Here is an 18,118-nt window from a genome sequence, read left to right as displayed (position 1 = left end):
ATGGCCAGGACAGCAGGCAAAGCTGACAGTGGGATAGATAGCACATCAATATGACATAATCTGGTGGCTTTGACAGACCACTTGGCATTTTGTGGACAACTGCTAACAGAAGTCCCCCATACCTTTGACATGGGGTCTGCATAGACCTTATGTGGACCGGCCAAATCCCGCATTTTCTGGTTTGAATGCAAGATTGAGATTTCAGTTGCAAGACAGCACTTGGAGATTACCAATCCCAATTCCCGATGAAGGAAGTTTAACTATCTTCCTTTTGAGTCAATATTACCAGGTCTGACTATGTATGCAAGGCTAGTACCTCTACAACCTGCCTCCATCATTTTTCTGGAAATCTACCAGCTAGGCTACTGCTGAGCAAGACATTACTGGTGTGCTGCCTGCACAAATTCCATGTCCTTGGTTTCCACATTGAATCAGCAATCTTTTTTGATTCGCCAACATACATTATAGATGGGGAATACTACCAACAGCATGTAGCACTATGATGAGATGTTTCTCCTTGAACTTTAGCCATATGTACAGTGGAACCATCAAACTATGTCACGACTTTCGTACCCTGCCTATGAAATTGCTGGGCATGATGAAAATCTGACAACAAGTTTGTTGTCCATTTGACTGATCTCACTCTCAGTAACTCACAATATTTACTGGTTCAAGTAGATCATTTAAATACAATTGCCTTATATCAGCCTGTATGATCAGATATCAAGCTTCCTGCATTTTGATGTGGTCATACAGGATTCTTTTATCCTATGTGCGAAGTTCTCTTTCGACCTGCGGATGTCGTATATCCAATATCTATCAATCATGGATCATGGAACAGGATGTCTTTGAGGTTCACTTCAATGCAATTTAAGAACACAAATGGGAATTATTGATTACTGACTATGAGACAAATGAGAAGTGAACAGGGAAGGTAAGGATTGGTGATGGGTTTTCAGGCAAAGGCGTGTAGCACTTTCTGGCCCCAGGGAAAAGGACTTAGCCTAGGATAGTCGAGCTGCAATTCCCAGGTGCTAGGAGTTCGGTGATGCATCAAGTGAGACTGAGTTAGGTTCCCAAATTGTAGGAGGCGGACGAGGTACTCATGTGTAGGATTCTTGTCTTTGAGTTTCATCCTAGTGTGCTGGTGGTATGGTACAATGAAGGAATTCATCATGCAAGGTGGGGATAGCTTGCATGTTGGGTGCCATAATTTGAGCATGTTTCCTTAGGTACGCAAGGAACGTGTCACTTGCCCATCGGCCCTTCACTTTGATGACATTGAAAGGGATGTTTCGCAGCAAGTACTCTAAGGTGGAACCAATACAGATTCCATGTCCCTGTAGAGGCTTGCGGCCTGCCGCTTTCATTGCAGAGGCTAGCCTGCTGAGAAATTTCGTTTTCGTGAGAGGTCAGTGGGTGTTGTCTTTGTGCCGATATGCGACAAGAGCGAAGTTGATTGGGGGTTTGTTGACTCACAGGTGGTTCAAGAAGGCTTCTTCTGAGTCTGACAAGCCTGCCTGCTTGGCCCAGTGAACATCTTCGCCCTCTGGGGCAGACTTTGTTCGGGGTAGATGGAAGTTCTTGGTTGTGAGGTTCTGTCAATCTCGCATGTCTTTGACGCAGTTAAGTGAGACATGAAGGTTCAGATCGAAAGCATTCAGATGGGGGACAGTGAATTCTCCAACTCTGGCCGTAGCGTAGAAGGTGGTGGTGAGACAGGCAAAAACTGAGGCATCTAATGGATTATCTAAATTGAGTTTCTCCTGTATGGCAATGATGAGATCTGTGGTATATGGTTCGCGTTTGCTGCATTTGGCATTGACAGGGGTTAGAGAAACAGCTGCTTTTAGCATGGCATCTATTTCAGCGTCATTGAGCGACCAGTCTGCGCCATGCACGATGTGCCATGCGCGGACTCCATTGATGTAGTTAGATACCATTTTCCCTGAATAATTACTGACCATGCATGAAATGAATGTTTCAATCAATATGTTGCTTGCTGGGGCTCTCTGCTCCTCTGGGATGGTCTTGCTATCGCAAAATATGTGGAATACGAGTAGCCTGGATCCATAAGTTTCATGAGTGCTTTCTGCATAAGCGTGAACCATCACATCCCAGATTCATTCTATGTCAGTAGCACTCAGGGGGAGGTGTTTGCCTTGTGTGTCTTTCAACGAACATTTCATTATTGGCTGCCATAGGTAGAGTCTGTCTTTTGCGGGACAGTGTGGGTGTAGATGGCATGGGTTGGGGGTTAGGCTCGCATTATAGGCTGTGTCCCTGGTTAAGGTCAGGCTCTTGATTGTGTAGCGTCACTTACTAGCTTTCCAACACTTCGAAGAGCCTGTCTCCTTCAGATTCAAGTCTGTGGTTGACGCAATCTCGGCGTTGGAATTCCCTCTCTCCATGTCTCTCGCCCATTGTGCGAAATGGTTCAATGGGATGGGTGTGGACGCGGGTGCTTCAGGTTGGTTTGTTTGAAGGAGGAAGGGGGGATTCAGAGGCTTCTGCGAGGAAGGGGAGTAGTTCTGGTGGGATTGGGATGGGAGGGAGCTTGTCACATGCGGGGGGATATATTCTGTGTGAAGGGCCATCTGTGGGGTTCTCTTTGCTTGGTACATACCGTGTAAGAATCTTGCATTTGGTATCGGCAGCAATCCAATGAATTCATTTGAAGACCTCGTTGCATGACTGACTTCTGCTGCAGCCTTTCCACCATCCTTCCACAACTCCCCGGTTGTCGCCATAGACTTTGAAATAAGTTCCAGGGGGACAAGACCTTGTGACTGCCTGCACCAAGAGCTCAAATCCAACACTTTCTGCCCACCCAATGTCACAACCATCTCTCTTCCAACCAGGTAGGAGTTTCCAGGCGCGCCACTTGCCATTGATGATGATACCAATCCCATAGCCAGAGCTAGCATCCGAATAGGCATTGAAGTCGTATATGACGCATGGTCCTGGGATTGGCTGGGTGACATGGGTGGAGCTGAAGGTGCTTTTCCACCACTCAATGTCATCTGGGGTGTTGTGAGGGGGGGTTCTGGCCATGTGTGGGTGGTCTTTGAAAATGCACAGCATTTTTTCCAAGCTCATAAGGTACACACAGCCAGCTGGTGTGATAAGCGATGTGTGTAAGAGTTTACCATAGAGTTTTTGGACTTCTTGCAGAGTATGGGTCCTCTTGGACTGCCACAGTCTGATGGCCTCAAGGTACTTGGTGCATTTCTCATTTGACAATGCAACCGTTCATTCGGTGATGTCCCATACCAGACCAATGTACAGAGGTTCATTACTGAATGGTTTATCTTTCGACAACTCCCAGATGATCCCCATAAGGACGGAAAAGAAGTCAATGTCCTCCATGCCATGTGTGAATTGTGCCTCTTCAGCTGAATGTGGTGACCTGCCCGAGAGGTCTTGGATGGGGGAATGAGCGTCTTCGTCAAATTCCCCGTGTGATCCATCTGGTAGAGTTTCTCCCCTGTACCATCTATGTCCCCCACTTGTGATGATACTTCCGTTCTTTGTGATCTCATCAGCCCATAGTCTCCGTTTCCTATTGTACTCCTCCATGTATTTCTTCTTAATTCGAAAAAATAGGTGGTCATCAACCCATTTTGACAGAGGGCCAATGCCTTTGGATTGGAAAATGTCTGCACCAGCATCAGCCACATTGCCGTATATGCCAGCTGATGGCCCGAAACCAAAACAGAATGCTGTATCAATGGCAAATGCATCTTCATCCAGCCGTATTGCCAGACCTGGCCATTGGGAGTGATGGAGCGGGATTGTTCTGTAAGCTTCAGAAATGTCACAGACAGCTCCTTGAGAGCCTGGGGGAAGGTGCCATATTGTTCAGCAGATGGTTGAGAAGGTCCCATATGTGCAAGGAAAGAGGTCAGAGTCGACCTTTGAATTAATAGAGCTAATAGTAGGGGGAATAGGATTGATAGGATAAGATAGATTTTGTACCAGGTGAAAGTTCCCTGGTTTGCCAGGTTTCAGAACGAGTGACAATGGAGCTGTTTGGAAATTTCCAATGGCCGATTTGAGATCCTTAGCTGTGAATGGGCCAATGAAACAGCCCTTTGAAAATTCACACTCAACAATTTTCTGAAAGACTTCTTTGTGCTCGTTGATAGATGTGCTATTAGAGGGCGTGTATGTACATGTAATTGGGGGTATGCCCCCAGAGAAACCATAGACAAGTCCATCTGTGATGGACAGATATTTATTGAGCAGATTCAACTCTGCCAGCAAGCGATGCCAACTCTCTGGGTTATACAGCGTGTGCGCCTTAACTCTTCTCGCTGCGAGGGCAAGATTGAGCTCCATGCTCCTTGCTTCCGCAGCCTGAGCATTCATGTGGGGCCTTGTGGTTTGATATCTGGCAGCTCCCTGGGCACTGCCATTTGTAGCATATAGGGAGGCCTTGAGGGTTGATGAGGCGTCCGTCGTCTGCCCAATGGCAGTGAGTGTTGGTGCCATCCCATGTGGTTCGAGACTCGCAATGTTGGATGTTGTCAGCGAAGCAGCTGAGACAGAGGGCGCAGGCTGATCAACCGTAAGTGCCTGCGCCCCAAGAAAAACCCCCTTGCCTTTGTTGGCAGTTGTGGGATTTGTCTGGTGAGGACAGTTTGCTCCTCTGGTTGTCTGACCTTCGTGCTGGAGAACACGACCATGAGGTGCAGTTGCACTGGTCATTGTTGCCCCCGCAAAAGTCCCGGTAGCTGGACTTCCAGTATTGATTTGAGGGCGTCTCTCTGCTCGAGTGCTGCATGGTGACGTGGGTGTGTGCATCCATGTTAAGTTGTGGGCATCCACGTTATGGTTGTGGGCATCCGCATCAAGTGTGCGGGCATCCATGCGAATGGGTACGAGCATCCACGGGAAAATGTTGCAGGCATCCGTGGGATCAACGTTGCGGGCATCCATGTCAAACAGGGATGTTATTCATTGTGTGTGGAATTTGGAAGGGGGAGAAAGGTTCATAGATTAGCAGGTCTGTTTGATATTGATTTTAGACTGGGTACATACGATGTTCGATGTGCAAGAGCGAACTTTATCCCACAACTCCTCATTGATCGTCCAGATGAGGTTCTCATTGATGTTACCAATGTTGAAACCCTCATCACATTTGAGACAGTCATGCCAGTCTTGATGTACGCGCAATGCATATGTCAAGATCACCATGTCACCAATTTCACTGTTGTTTCGAATCGAGTGGTTCTCAAGGTGCCAGAAGAACAACAACAGTGCATCGATGTTTGGTTGGGGCCACTTGGCTTTGCTGATTTGAACAAGGAATAAGTTCTTTGCTCGGAGGAAAATCGAGAATGATAACTCATGGTCGGCCATGGCCACTTTTGACACTTTGAACGCTGAGGTGGGCCATAGCGTGAGTTGGTCATCCGTCCTCGTTATGCTCATGTCGTTGTCGGCCACTGAGTGTGAAGACTTGAGAGCATCTTTGCACCCTTCCAGCAAGAAGTACCATAGCTCTACATATTCAAAATTGGTGAGTTTCTGAATTGCATATTGAGCAGGACAGGGAGTCAGGTAATCTCCTACAGATGATGCGTGCTCAAAGCCATTCATCTTTGGCTTCTTCTTTTCAGCTTCTGTCCGCTCCCTCTCTGCTTCGGCTTCCCGCTGGATGCGCTCTTCATTCTCCTGCACAGTTCATGCCCTTTCTGCTTCTGCAAGGACTCTAGCTTCTGCTTCTCGGTCTTGGTTCCATTCCACTACTCTTGCGTTGTGGTCTGCGTTCCATGTCTCCATGAGACAAGCTATGACTTCTTCTCCGGTCTGGTTTGTGGCAGCTTTGAGGTCTGTGCGAATGCCTGCGTACAGGTTACTGGCGAAATCTGGTACCATTTCGAGGTTTGGGTCGACGACTAGAGCCATTGTATTTTTTTTAAAATTAGATAGGAATAAGATTGTGTAGATTTTAAAGAAGGTTTCTGGTGTGGAAAGAAAAGAAAGCGAGCAGAGTGAGCTATGCAGCGACGAACCGTGATCGCGGCACGAAAGCAAGAAGCTTGGTGCCGCATCTCTTGTTTGCTCAAAGACCTTACTCTATTTTTTCATTCGTGCCTCTTTACATAATAGAGTGACAATATCTGGCAGTGCAGTACATCACCATCGCATCAAGTGCATGATGCATCGGATATAGTGCGCTTTGCATTGGATTCACTCAATGCTTTGTTCATTGTTTTTGTACCATAGCCCAATGATGGCGGTGTACAAGGCCACGGGTAGTAAGTAATCATATTTGTTCTGCCTCAGCCCAAGTACTCTGTTTCTTGTCTGACTGCTCTGGTGCCATGTTACAGAATGGGACCTTGTTAAGAGTCATCAGTGGAGCTGTTACGGCTCAGGCTCAACCAGCATAACAGAGAGAGTGCAAACCTTGTTTATGATGCTTACACCTGTATTAGATCGATGACTACATCATTTCATACGGAGCGCCTCAATTGATGCAAGTGCGGCAAGAACACCCCAAAAGTGGCATTGTAAACAAGTCGCCGATATACACCGTTCAAACATTCCTGATTTTCAAAATTTTCACGTGCATGATAAGGACTGGTTTGCAGATCAAGATCTACTTTGATTCCATTAACGATTTTTGCTTGATTTCAGATCACAATCCGTACTTCAACCAATCAGCGGTATTGAGGCAGGAATAGATGTCCATCTCCATCATGCCGATTGTGAGGATCAAAGCATTGAATGGAGATATATCTAGCACGAACGCTAATGTTATACACCCACCAACATTCCCCACTCACTCACACTCATCCCTCGAATATGACTGGAGTCTCAAATGATCCCATTTGGTGGCCATACATCAGTTTGAATTTGTTTTACAGCTATTGGACAGGTTCGTCGTACCAGTTCATAATGTCTCTCGATCTAACATTGACTTGCGGTTTCGCAGTTGCCGCAGGCGTGGTGGTGGTATATGATTGGGGTGAGCAGGACAGTGTTCGAAAACCACCGTTATTCTCATGATATTTCCAGTAATCACACTCAGACAAGAGGTAGGTCGATGATATCGCCAGAACAGCCAACTCACTAAGAATGGTATCATAGATTGAACTGATCTGGGTAAGTGGCAGAGTCTCATACCATCATAGGAAATAACAGAAGATCACAATGGTTTCGCGACAGAGGCAACGCTGGTCTCTCATGACCATGCTGTATCTTGTTGTTCGTACTACATATTATGCTATGGCATAGTTGGCAGTTGTGCTGACTCCAAAACTTTCTAGATATGCTATATTGGACTACCATATTCTGTGTAAGTTTCGAAGGCCAATGAATTGGCGCTGCACTAATGCCCATCTATCATGATCAGTATCATCGTTCTGCGTATGTTTTATATGCGCTGTGTTCGATTCTTCTGACTAGTGGCATACAGCAAATATGCCATTGGTCTCACTGACAGATACAGTGAGTATTCCGCAACCATCTCATTCCCATCCAATGAATACGCTCATTTGTAGGGGTGAGTGAGATTCTGACCATTGAACTTGGCTCAATATAATGACTCGATGAATCGATAGGTGTGAGTCAGAATGTTTGATCCAAGTACAAGGGCGATCACTAATTGGGTGTTTCAGGCATTATTGTGGACTACGCAGCAAGTGGGACAACTGGGGTCGTAGCTGCCATGTTGGGCGGTGAGTCGCCCAGCTGCAATACCTCATTGATATTGACTCAACTGAAACATGATGCAAGTTATCATGATTGCACGGTTACATGCCATGTATCAGAGATCTAGAATGATGTTTATCTTTCTTGTCATTGTCTTCTTGGCTGTTAACATCACCTGCGGAGTAACAACGGCAATAGCACTCAAGCGCACCACAGCGGGTAAGCTCTACTCATTGACTTGAAGAACACAACTCATTGGATGAACACCAGAGGAGTTCATACTCTCTGGCACACATATGTGCACTTTTGAATATGAGGGGGATATCCAACTTCTGAGTTCAATGACTTGGATGCTCGACACTGTTTGGGAGATCCTCGCACTGTGTCTTTCAGTCTGGATTGCTGTAAAACACTTCCGTGACCTGCGACGACTCGGCCCATCGACAGGATTGACCATTGGGGACTGTTTCAGAGTGCTGACAAAATCTCACGTGCTTTACTTTACAAGGTGAGTTTGTAATGCGAATGCAGCTATCTTTTACTGCTCAAGTTCCGCACGTGCTAGCTTTGTTTGTGTCTCTTGCCTCCAGCTTAGTCTCATCTCTCCAGAGCTCGTGGTGCGTCGACCTGTCGCTAACACCTGCTTGTAGCCACTGCTCATCATTTCTGTAGAATGCATACTCTATAGGGGCTCAGGTACTCTATGGTACTTGTCAGATTCTAGGGGTCGTACAGATGTTTGTGCTAGGACCACACCTCATCCTTAGCGTTCGAGAATACCATGCTAAGCTCGTGGCCGAATCTGACGCAGAAACTAGCATGAATTCGATTGTCTTCCAGGAGCGTGTACATGTACCAACTGGCAGTACTGTGTAGGGACATGCTTTCTGAGTGTTTTGCATGGAAGAGATATCAGGTCGAGGATCCGTCAGAGCATTATTTAACATATGGTTTCTCAAAGTATCTTTAAGACAAGGTTTATGTAGAATTCATTTCTTGTTGTATCACTACTGGGACTTAGTAAACTCTCCAGCCACACTTTCAAGTAACAAGCTGAGATTATCAGGAACGTCTATTAAGCAACTCAGTCCTCGATGCCCGATACTGAAACACAAGGAGAACTGGTATAAGTTGCTCGGATGGTTTATTCTGCGCGTTTTGGAAGTTCCGTTATCTCAGCACACAGATGATGAAAAAGTGACCGTGAAGCGTGAAGCCCAGATTATGGATAATTCATTGGTGCTCAGATGTATTTTCATTCATCAGGGCCACAGGAATGGAAAAGGAATGAATCGTGCGGACCATGGCTTGACTGCATGCCTCTATCATGAATAAGCATAACAAGTTGGGCACTCGAGATGCGATTGGGACACTGGGCGTCCCCTAGACTAGACTGTAATGTCCCACATAGAGGACTTCTCTGCAAAGGACAGAAATTGGATTCAAAAAAAAAAAGCATAACAAGGACAAGAGGTGCTGAGCAAGGAGTGGAGAAATAGAGAATGGGAGCTTCAATTCAGAAGGCCTCGAGTACACCTGTCAAACTATTAACGAGGCATCGACCACGATATTCTGAAACTTATTCGTACCTACATTATCGGAGTCGCGCCATCATAGCGTTGCGTGCATGTGGCTGCAAACTGTGCGTCGGGTTTGCGTCCTTGCAGCGATCTGTTGGAGCCCATCCTGCTATACACGAATGTCAGAGTCAAGTACCGAACGAATAGAAAGTAGACATAGCGTGTCTGAGCCCAGATAGCTGACAGTACAAGGGTTCCGCAGCATAGCGACTCTCGCCTTCTCATGAATTAGTATCTCTTTGAACACACAGGAGAGATAAGTGACGTGGGCAAGGGATAATCTTGCAATGAATACTAGGTCATCGTGATCATGATACAGCGATCGTTCACCAGGCCCAAAGTACGGTGATTTTGAATTTGGTGGTCAGAGAGGACAATCATAATTTTGGATGCAGAAGTGAATATGAAGGTGGAGAACGGGGAAGAAGAAACCCACTTGTGAGTGACTGGTGATATAGATATGCGGAACGAATCAGCGCAGGATTGGAGGACTCGAAATCAGGATCGGGAATCAGATCCCCGATTTTGCCATTCTAACTTTTTGCGGCTGACTTCTATCTGATTTATTCGAGTTGATCTAGATCGAGGGAATTCTCAGCGACGCAGAGTTTGGCTTAGAACCTACACGGTTGGCTCCAGGCATGCCTGCCCGGACCGGGTCTGTTAGATGTATCGGTAGCAACACTTTTCAGTTCAGATTCTCGTCCTCCTTGATCAACGCAAGTGAGGCAAGAAAAAATGGCACAAGTGTGAGTTCCGGAACGGCCTTTCAAGTATAGTATACTACTTTCAAAAGGTACTGAGTGTAGCCGCCGCACCGTGACGCCGGTCGTGATGCGACTGCTGTGACGCACCCGTGACGCGGCTAAAAATATCGTGTTAAGCTTGAAGATCTCCTGATCCGAGATAGTCTTTACCATTATAAACTACTGCGACAGTCCCAGCTCAACTTATCATAACTACATTGAGGCTCTTCCTGTCCTCGTGATGATCTTGTAGCTTAAATTAAACCACCTAATATGAGACGCTTCAAGTTTAATCACAAATATTGAAACCAAGTACGTATGTTAAAATATCGTGTTCGGCGCCTTGTTGATACTTTCCCAGGTACGCTTGCTGTCTCCCGACTTGAAGCTTGAAGCCCCGGTTCTCTTCTCTACTCCCCGCTCAGGGCCAAGCGTATCATTTGGACCGAGGTATATACTCCCCCCGTAAGTCTCTTTTCAAACCGGCATGCTTGATATCGTTCAATCTTGCTTGAACAGACGTCACTCAGCAATATCGTGCCTACTTTCGCCCTTCACGTACGATTCGTCGCTACTTCTCTGCTGCCAAGATGAATATGAGGTGGGCATGCGTCTGGCTGGTTCTGCTCTTATCTACGACCGTCTGAAAGTCTAGACAAATTGTTTTCAAGTATTTCGCGGGCTTATAGAATTTCTGGTCTATCACTGACTATCAGCTGTCTAGACTTAGACACACTACTACCGACATACTTAGGCCAGCAGATAATCACGTGGAGCGATGCATTGTCTTTCGGGTGATCATCGATCATGTGCTGGTCCTAGCAAGCACTCAAATCTGACACATAATTTGCAGTCACATGCACACAACGCTATGATGACGCGATTCCGATCGCATATGTATGAATGAAATTTCAGAATATCGTTGTTGATAGTTCATTTATAGTTTGACAAGTGTACTTGTGGTCTTCTGAATTGAAGCTCTCATTCTTTATTTCTCCACTCCCCGCTCAGCACACCTCTTTCCTTACCATGCTTATTCGTGATACAGGCATACAGTGAAGCCATGAATCCGCGCGGTTCATTCCTGTCCTTCTCTGTGGCTTTGATGAATGAAAACGCATTTGATCACAAATGAAATATCAGCTATCTGGGCTTCACGCTTCATGGTCACTTCATCTGTACTCAGACAACGGAACTCCGCAAACGCGTAGAATAAACTATCTGAGCTACTTATACTGATTCTCGGTGTATCTCAGTATCGGGCATCAAGGACGGGATTGGTTGATAGACATTCGGATAACTTCAGCTTGCCACTTGGTGTAAATGTAGCCGGGCAGTTCACATAGTGATACAATAAGAGATGGGTTTGGCTACATAAATAAACCTCATCTTAAACGTACTTTGAAACGTTCATAACTTGAATAAATACCATACCGTATCCTCTACCTAATATCTCCTCCCTGCGGAATACTCGGCAAACATTTCCCTACACGGTACTGCTAGTTGGTACATGTACACGCTCCTCGAATATGATCGTAGCCATGCTAGTTTCTGCGTCGGAGTTGGCTACGAGTTTTGCGTGAAATTCTCGAACGCTAAGGATGAGGCGTGGTCCCAGCACAAACATCTGCACGCCCAAGAAAACGTCAAAAGCACCATCAAGTATCTGAGCTCCCTTCGAATATGCATCCTACAGAAATGGTGAGCAGTGATTGCAAGTAGATGTCAGTGACAAATTGGCGCACCAAGAGCCCTAGAGACAGATAAGCAAGCTGGAGGCAAGAGACACCAACAAAGCTAATACGCGCGGAAGTTGAGCAGAAAAGATAACCACGTTCACATTACGAGCTCACCTTGCAAAATAAAGCACGTGAGATTTTATCAATACTCTGAAACAGTCCCCAATGGTCGATGATCCAAGTCGTCGCAAGTCACGGAAGTGTTTCACAGCAATCCAGACTGCAAGACACAGTGCGAGGACCTCCCAAACTGTGTTGAGCATCCAAACCATCGAGGCCAGAAGCTGGGCATCCCCCTCAGATCCAAAATCGCACATATGCATACCAGAGAGTATCAGCTCCCCTGGTGTTTGTCTAATGAGCCGTGTTCTTCGCGTCAACAAGTAAAACTCACCCCCTACGAGATGCTCCAGTCCTATTACCGTGATTACTCCGCAGGTAATGTTAACAGCCAGGAAAATAATAACAAGGAAGATAAGCATTTTTCTAGATCGCTGATACATGACATGTAACCGAGCAATCATGATGACTTGCATCGTGATCCAGCCAAGTCAATATCATAGAGGTATTGCAGCTGGGTAACTCACCACCCAACAAGGCAGCTATGACCACATTGATCCCATTCATTGTGTAGGCCATAATATTGCCTGAAACGCCTAATTAGTGGTCGCCCTCATACCAGGCTCAAACGCTCCGACTCACACCTATTGGGTCGTTATGTTGAGCTAAGTTCAATGGTCGGAATCTCACTCACCCCTACAAAATGAGTGTACCCATTGAATAGGAATTTGATGGTTGCGGAATACTCACTGCATCTGTCAGCGAGACCATTGGCATATATGCTGTGCGCCGTCGGTCAGAAGAAAGGAACACAACACACATAAGACATACGCAGAATGCTGATGCTGATCATGAGAGATGAGCTATTAGCATATCGCCAATACGTTGCTCTCTGAAACATACACAGAATATGGTGGCCCAACATAGCGTATCTAGAACATTTTGAGTCAGCACAACTATAGCATAACATGGGGTACGAACAACGAAATACAGCAAGGTCATGAGGGACCAGCGTTGCCTCTATTGTGATCTCCCGTTATTTCTTTCAATAGTATGAGGCCTGGTTACTCACCCAGATCAGTTCAATCTATGATACCGTTGTTAGCGAATTGGCTACTCCGGCGATAGCATCAACATACCTCTTGTCCGAGTGTTAATACTGGAAATCTCATGAGGACATCAGCAGTTTTCGAACATTACCCTGCTCACCCCAATCGTATACTACCACAACGCCAGCAGCAACTGCGAAATCGTGAAATCGAGAGACATCACCAACTAACACGACGAACCAGTCCAATAACTGAAAAAAAGATTGACATCGATCATCGGCCACCAACTGGGATCATTTGACACTAGGGTCATATTGAGTTTGAGGGATGGGTGTGAGCCACCAGATGTTGGGGATGTTAATGTTTTAACAATAGCATTCGTGCTTGATATACCACCGTTCAGCGCTTTGCATCGCCAACATCAGCATGACGACTCACCATTAAGAGCCAGTTCAGCAGCCGAAATTTACGAATGTTTGGGATGTGTACAGAATATAAGAACATTTCTTTCACTGTGCGGGATGTTGGAGGCACCATTTCCAGAACGTGCAAGGTATTATCTTGTAGTTTCAATAATCTACTCTAGATGTGCCATCGCATGCTTCGCAAATCCTCAGTATCGTTTGAAAGTCCGACTTGGTAACCATGGCTATGAACCAGGAAGTGAAGAGAAGCATTGCACAGCACAGATGGGCTATGCAGGGGTATATATATACAAGACGGCGCCCAAGGCCAATAGTTGCATTCACACTGAAGAATTCATCGATCATCCATTGCCCAAAGTCTTCACTGCTAAGTTCTCGGTACACTGAATTCTCATCTGGACTTCCGGTGCAGATGAACTGATGTTCGGTTTTACCAGGGGGCCTATCTTCAAATCACTGTCAGCGTTAATCGTATAGTACATTGGCACCAGGAGGTCTCACCTTCGCACCATTGAAAGTATCCATAGAATCCTTGCTCGTACTTGACCACTTCACGGTGTTGCTCACGGAGACATAGCCATGGCTTCTACATCAAGGGAGACAACTGCCAAGAAACGGATTCTGAAGCCATCAATGACTTTGAAGGGTCACGGAAAATGGATTCAATCCATATCCTACTATCCAGATGGCCAGCGAATGATCAGCGGATCTCGGGACAAGACTGCTCGGCAATGGGACCTGAAGACGGGCAAGGAGATTGAGGGAGCGGGGCATGTTTGCAAGCTGGAGGTATTTGCAGTGGCGGTATCGAGGGATGGTCGATGGTTTGTCACTGGTGGTGGAGATTGGAATAATGGGGAGCTGAAAGCCTGTGAGGTTGAGACGGGAATTGTGAAAACATTCGAAGGCCACTCACGGAAAATCAACTGCATTGATATCTCTGTAGACAACACGCTACTGGCGAGTGGGTCAAGAGATTGGACAGCCCGAATATGGAACTTGGACACTGGCAAACTCGTGGCCGGTCCATTTGATAGCATTGGTCATGTGGGCGCAGTTCGATTCTCCCCAGACTCAAAGAAGCTCGCAGTCCAGTCATATTGGGGGACGTGCCTCGAGGTTTGGGATCTCAAATCACAGAAATTGGATGTGAGGAAAGGGCAATCTGTTATCAGAGGACACAACACAACTGCGCCATTGTTTTGGACAAACAAAAACATCATAGCAGCATTCAGTTTCACCACGGATTACCATGACCTCGCCAGGACTATCTACGAGTTCGACAGGTCAACGCTGGAGACCGCCAAGACGATCTACGAATTTGATGCGTCGATGCTGGAGACCGTCGGAACTCCCTTCGAAGGGCACACCTCGACTGTCACAGGTCTAGCACTTTCACTTGACGGCACTCTCCTTGCTAGCGCTTCCTACGACAACACCATCAAGCTCTGGGCTTTCGAGTCTCGCCAGCTCCTCGCTTCCTTCAACGCTTATATCCATGCCCTTGTCCTTTCACCCGACTCACGCCAACTAGCTTACACAACATCCACCGACAACGATCACATCTACATATGCGATATTCCATTCGACATCCTCGCTCAGGTTAGCGTATCACTCCCCGCGGACATTTTCTTACAGACCAATGCATGCAAGGAGTCAGCTCGTAGCATTCTACCACCTCCCCCTACCAGTTTCGCCCCTCGTCATGCAGGGTCCAAATCCTGGACTGACAGACATGCCGGAACTTCTCACACACAGCCTACTAAGGTGCAGTTATCGTCTGCTACGATGTGGGGGCAACACTATGAACTGGGATTCCAGCCACTGCGCCAGGACACACTGCATTCCAACAAAAGACCCATGGCAGATCTCCAAAGTACAACTATATCGCCTGTCATAGGTCTTCCCCCTCCATCGCAGATACCCTCCTCTACACTAGGTTCACGGCCACTCCAGTCGCACCCCGACCCCCGCGAACTCCTTCCCTCCTCTTCCTACACGCATACGGTCTTTTCAACTCGTAATGTTGGATCTGGCAATCTCCCCCTTGAAGCAACGCTCCAAGACCTCTCAAAATATATCACCAAGGATGGAGACTACCCTATTGCTCGTGGCGGGTTCGGGGAGATCTGGAAATGCACACTTTACAAAGATCGTAACTCAGTCAATGTTCGTTTGGTGTCTTTTGTTTGTCCATCTGCATGAAATTGATCATCATGCAGGTCGCAGTGAAATCATTGCAGGTGTACGCTGATGATCATTTTGGGGCAGCGAAGACAAAAAAGATCAAGGTGGGTATCTTATCGAGGGGCTTTGTCTATTGCTTACACTAGGGGGCGCTGCTTCATAGAGGATAAAGCGTGAACTCAGGATATGTGCAAACCTCAACCATCCAAATATTTTGCCTGTTTTTGGTTATACGTGTGGCTTCGGCCCATTTATAGCAATAGTCAGTCCTTGGGCGGACAACGGTAACTTGACGGTCTATTTGGAGCGTGAGGGTGCAGATCTTACTCTCGTTAGACGATTTCAGCTGGCTAGTCCTCCATGTATTTTTAGGAGACAACAAAACTGACTGAAAACTTAGCTAAGAGATATCATAGCTGGTCTGCAATATCGTATGTGATAAACTTGCTTGTTGCTGGACCGAGCTATAACCACTCCTCATAGTTCACGCCAACAGTGTAATCCACGGTGACTTCAATGGGGTGAGTTCGATCTTCCTAATGGTTCCAATTTCATTGAGATGTGAGCTCCAGCCTAACGTGCTTATTTACGGTGATGGCACTGCGTGTGTTGCTGACTTTGGCCTTTCGTTGATGTATTCCGAGTTTATAAGCGCCTCTCAGGCTTCCTGGACGTCCACGCTCAAAGGCAACATGCGATGGATGGCTCCTGAGCTGCTTGGAGAGCGGGAGGATGGCTCTCAAGCTCGGCCAAGCGAGCAGAGTGACATGTATTCATTCGGCGGTATCATGCTGCAGGTACGTCTGGTTAATTTTGACCTCCCACTGATATCACAAGTTCCACTCGTAGGTCCTCACCAACAAAATACCCTATTATCACCTCACGAATGATGCCGCCATCATACTTTGCATAGCCAAGTCACAAACGCCTTCCAGATCTCGTTATCCTAAGCTCCCTGAACAATACTGGCAATTTATCGAGCAGTGTTGGTCTACTCGTCCTTCGGACCGTCCCTCGGCGGAGGGAGCCGACACCACGATCAGGAATGAATTTCACTCGCTGTCCAGACCTCATTGATTCTTGCACTGCCTCGGATTCAGACATATTTTTACAGCACAGCCAGATAGATAAACCTAGGTATACCTGTATAGTAAACGTGGGCTCACCCCAGGATATTAGAGCGCACCTGTGCCGCAACGCGGCAACGTCAGTTGCACAGTTATTGGAATCGGAAGAATCATTGGAATTGATGAAAGAATTATCCTGTTCACGAATTCTGCGACGACCTACATGCAGGCGATCACTGGTCCGACTGACATCAGTGAATTGACGAGTCCTTGATATTGTATCCGTGAGAACGATAGAAGCACGTAATTATGCCCCCGGCGTATCTTTCGGACTATGTCGATTCATTAAAACATCGCGCGCTATGGTGAGATGCCTGCTCAGACTTGAGCTATATGTGCACGAGGCGGAAACGTGTAGCTTTTGTAGTCTGCCCACGAGTTCTTTACCCATCTGACGGATCTCGGTCTTACAGGACAGAACTTTACTGGAACATAATGACCATTGACACGAGCCTGAACAATCAGAAATCAGGCTTCCGGCGTGTTACAGGATTCTTGTCTCTCATATGCGATTTCTCTTCCGACCTTTGCATGGTTTCGTATAACGGCATTCAACTGATATCGATCATGATTCAGGATGTATCTGGCAATGCAATGCAATCACCATCGCATCAAGTGTACTGGAATCATGATGCATTGGATATAATGCGCTTTGTATCAGCATCACTCCACGCTAACCATATCTTTCTTTGTTTGAATATACTAGCTCAATGATCCAAGCGAATGAGACGACGAATAAAGTGAGTTATATTTACTCCGCTTCGACCCACTCCGTGTCATGGTTTCTTGTCTGACTTCTCTAGTGTTGTGCTGCAGAAAGCCTTGCTCCATACGAGGCATTGGAGGACGCCTCGGGCTCGGCTAGCAAGGCCAAAGAGACTGCACATGCTTGTTTCAATCACATCGCACTTAGACCTGTGTTAGATCGATGACTACACAATTTCATAAGGAACTCCTCGACTTTTACAAGCTTGCAACAGAAACACCCAGATAATGGTGTTGGAAATGAGTTGCCAACCTCATCAACGACTGGAGCTTTCCTGATGTTCAAGTAACCATGTGCTTAATACTGGTTTACAAGTCAAAAATATACTTTGATTCGATCGCGGGCTTTCTCTTTTCACCGATTCTGCACCGCAATACTTCTACCAATCAAGGGCCTTGCAGAGGTGGGTTCAGGTATCTATCTCCGTCATGCCGATTTGGCGATAGAAGCGCTGAACGACGGTATATCTAGCATGAACGCCATCGTTACACATCCCAACATCACCCACTCGTTCACACCCATCCCTTGAATATGACCGTGGTCTCAAATGATCCCAGTTGGTGGCCAGCAATCCATGCGAATATTTTTTTCACCTATTGGTTGAGTTCGTCGTCCGTTTGGTAGTGTCTCGATCTAACATTGACATGCGGTTTCGCAGTTGCCGCCGGCGTCGTGGTGGTATACGACTGGAGTGAGCAGGTCATTGTTCTGAAATTGCTGATATTCTTATGATATCTCTAGTACTGACACTCGGACAAGAGGTGGGTCGATGTC

The 18,118-nt window shown here is 46.6% G+C and overlaps 4 protein-coding genes across 4 annotated transcripts; 2 read left to right on the top strand and 2 right to left on the bottom strand.

Annotated features, from left to right (window-relative positions):
* Nucleotides 1-5,001: 5,001 nt before the first annotated feature.
* On the bottom strand, nucleotides 5,002-5,913 carry BJ212DRAFT_1478000 (uncharacterized protein; the record flags this gene model as incomplete). Its single annotated transcript, XM_041339643.1, has 2 exons — nucleotides 5,002-5,658; nucleotides 5,716-5,913. The coding sequence occupies 2 exons, from the start codon at nucleotides 5,911-5,913 to the stop codon at nucleotides 5,002-5,004; spliced, it is 855 nt and encodes a 284-aa protein (XP_041195974.1).
* Nucleotides 5,914-9,115: 3,202 nt separating this feature from the next.
* Nucleotides 9,116-10,036, bottom strand: BJ212DRAFT_1336281 (uncharacterized protein). The gene is made up of 2 exons (XM_041334938.1): nucleotides 9,259-10,036; nucleotides 9,116-9,201 (listed from the first exon to the last, which is right to left on the bottom strand). Exons 1-2 carry the CDS (start codon nucleotides 9,468-9,470, stop codon nucleotides 9,177-9,179), a joined length of 237 nt encoding a protein of 78 aa, XP_041195973.1. The 5' UTR covers nucleotides 9,471-10,036; the 3' UTR covers nucleotides 9,116-9,176.
* A 4,222-nt stretch (nucleotides 10,037-14,258) lies between these two features.
* Nucleotides 14,259-16,836, top strand: BJ212DRAFT_1457612 (kinase-like domain-containing protein). The gene is made up of 6 exons (XM_041338882.1): nucleotides 14,259-15,433; nucleotides 15,487-15,555; nucleotides 15,615-15,800; nucleotides 15,852-15,882; nucleotides 15,935-16,248; nucleotides 16,301-16,836. Exons 1-6 carry the CDS (start codon nucleotides 14,597-14,599, stop codon nucleotides 16,526-16,528), a joined length of 1,665 nt encoding a protein of 554 aa, XP_041195972.1. The 5' UTR covers nucleotides 14,259-14,596; the 3' UTR covers nucleotides 16,529-16,836.
* Nucleotides 16,837-16,854: 18 nt separating this feature from the next.
* Nucleotides 16,855-17,318, top strand: BJ212DRAFT_1336262 (uncharacterized protein). Its single transcript, XM_041334937.1, has one exon. It carries the CDS (start codon nucleotides 16,912-16,914, stop codon nucleotides 17,290-17,292), a length of 381 nt encoding a protein of 126 aa, XP_041195971.1. The 5' UTR covers nucleotides 16,855-16,911; the 3' UTR covers nucleotides 17,293-17,318.
* The last annotated feature ends 800 nt before the right edge of the window (nucleotides 17,319-18,118 follow it).

Source organism: Suillus subaureus (genome assembly GCF_016647635.1).
Source record: "Suillus subaureus strain MN1 chromosome Unknown BJ212scaffold_7, whole genome shotgun sequence".
NCBI classification, from domain to species: domain Eukaryota; kingdom Fungi; phylum Basidiomycota; class Agaricomycetes; order Boletales; family Suillaceae; genus Suillus; species Suillus subaureus.
This window is presented reverse-complemented; position numbering and strand designations above follow the sequence as displayed.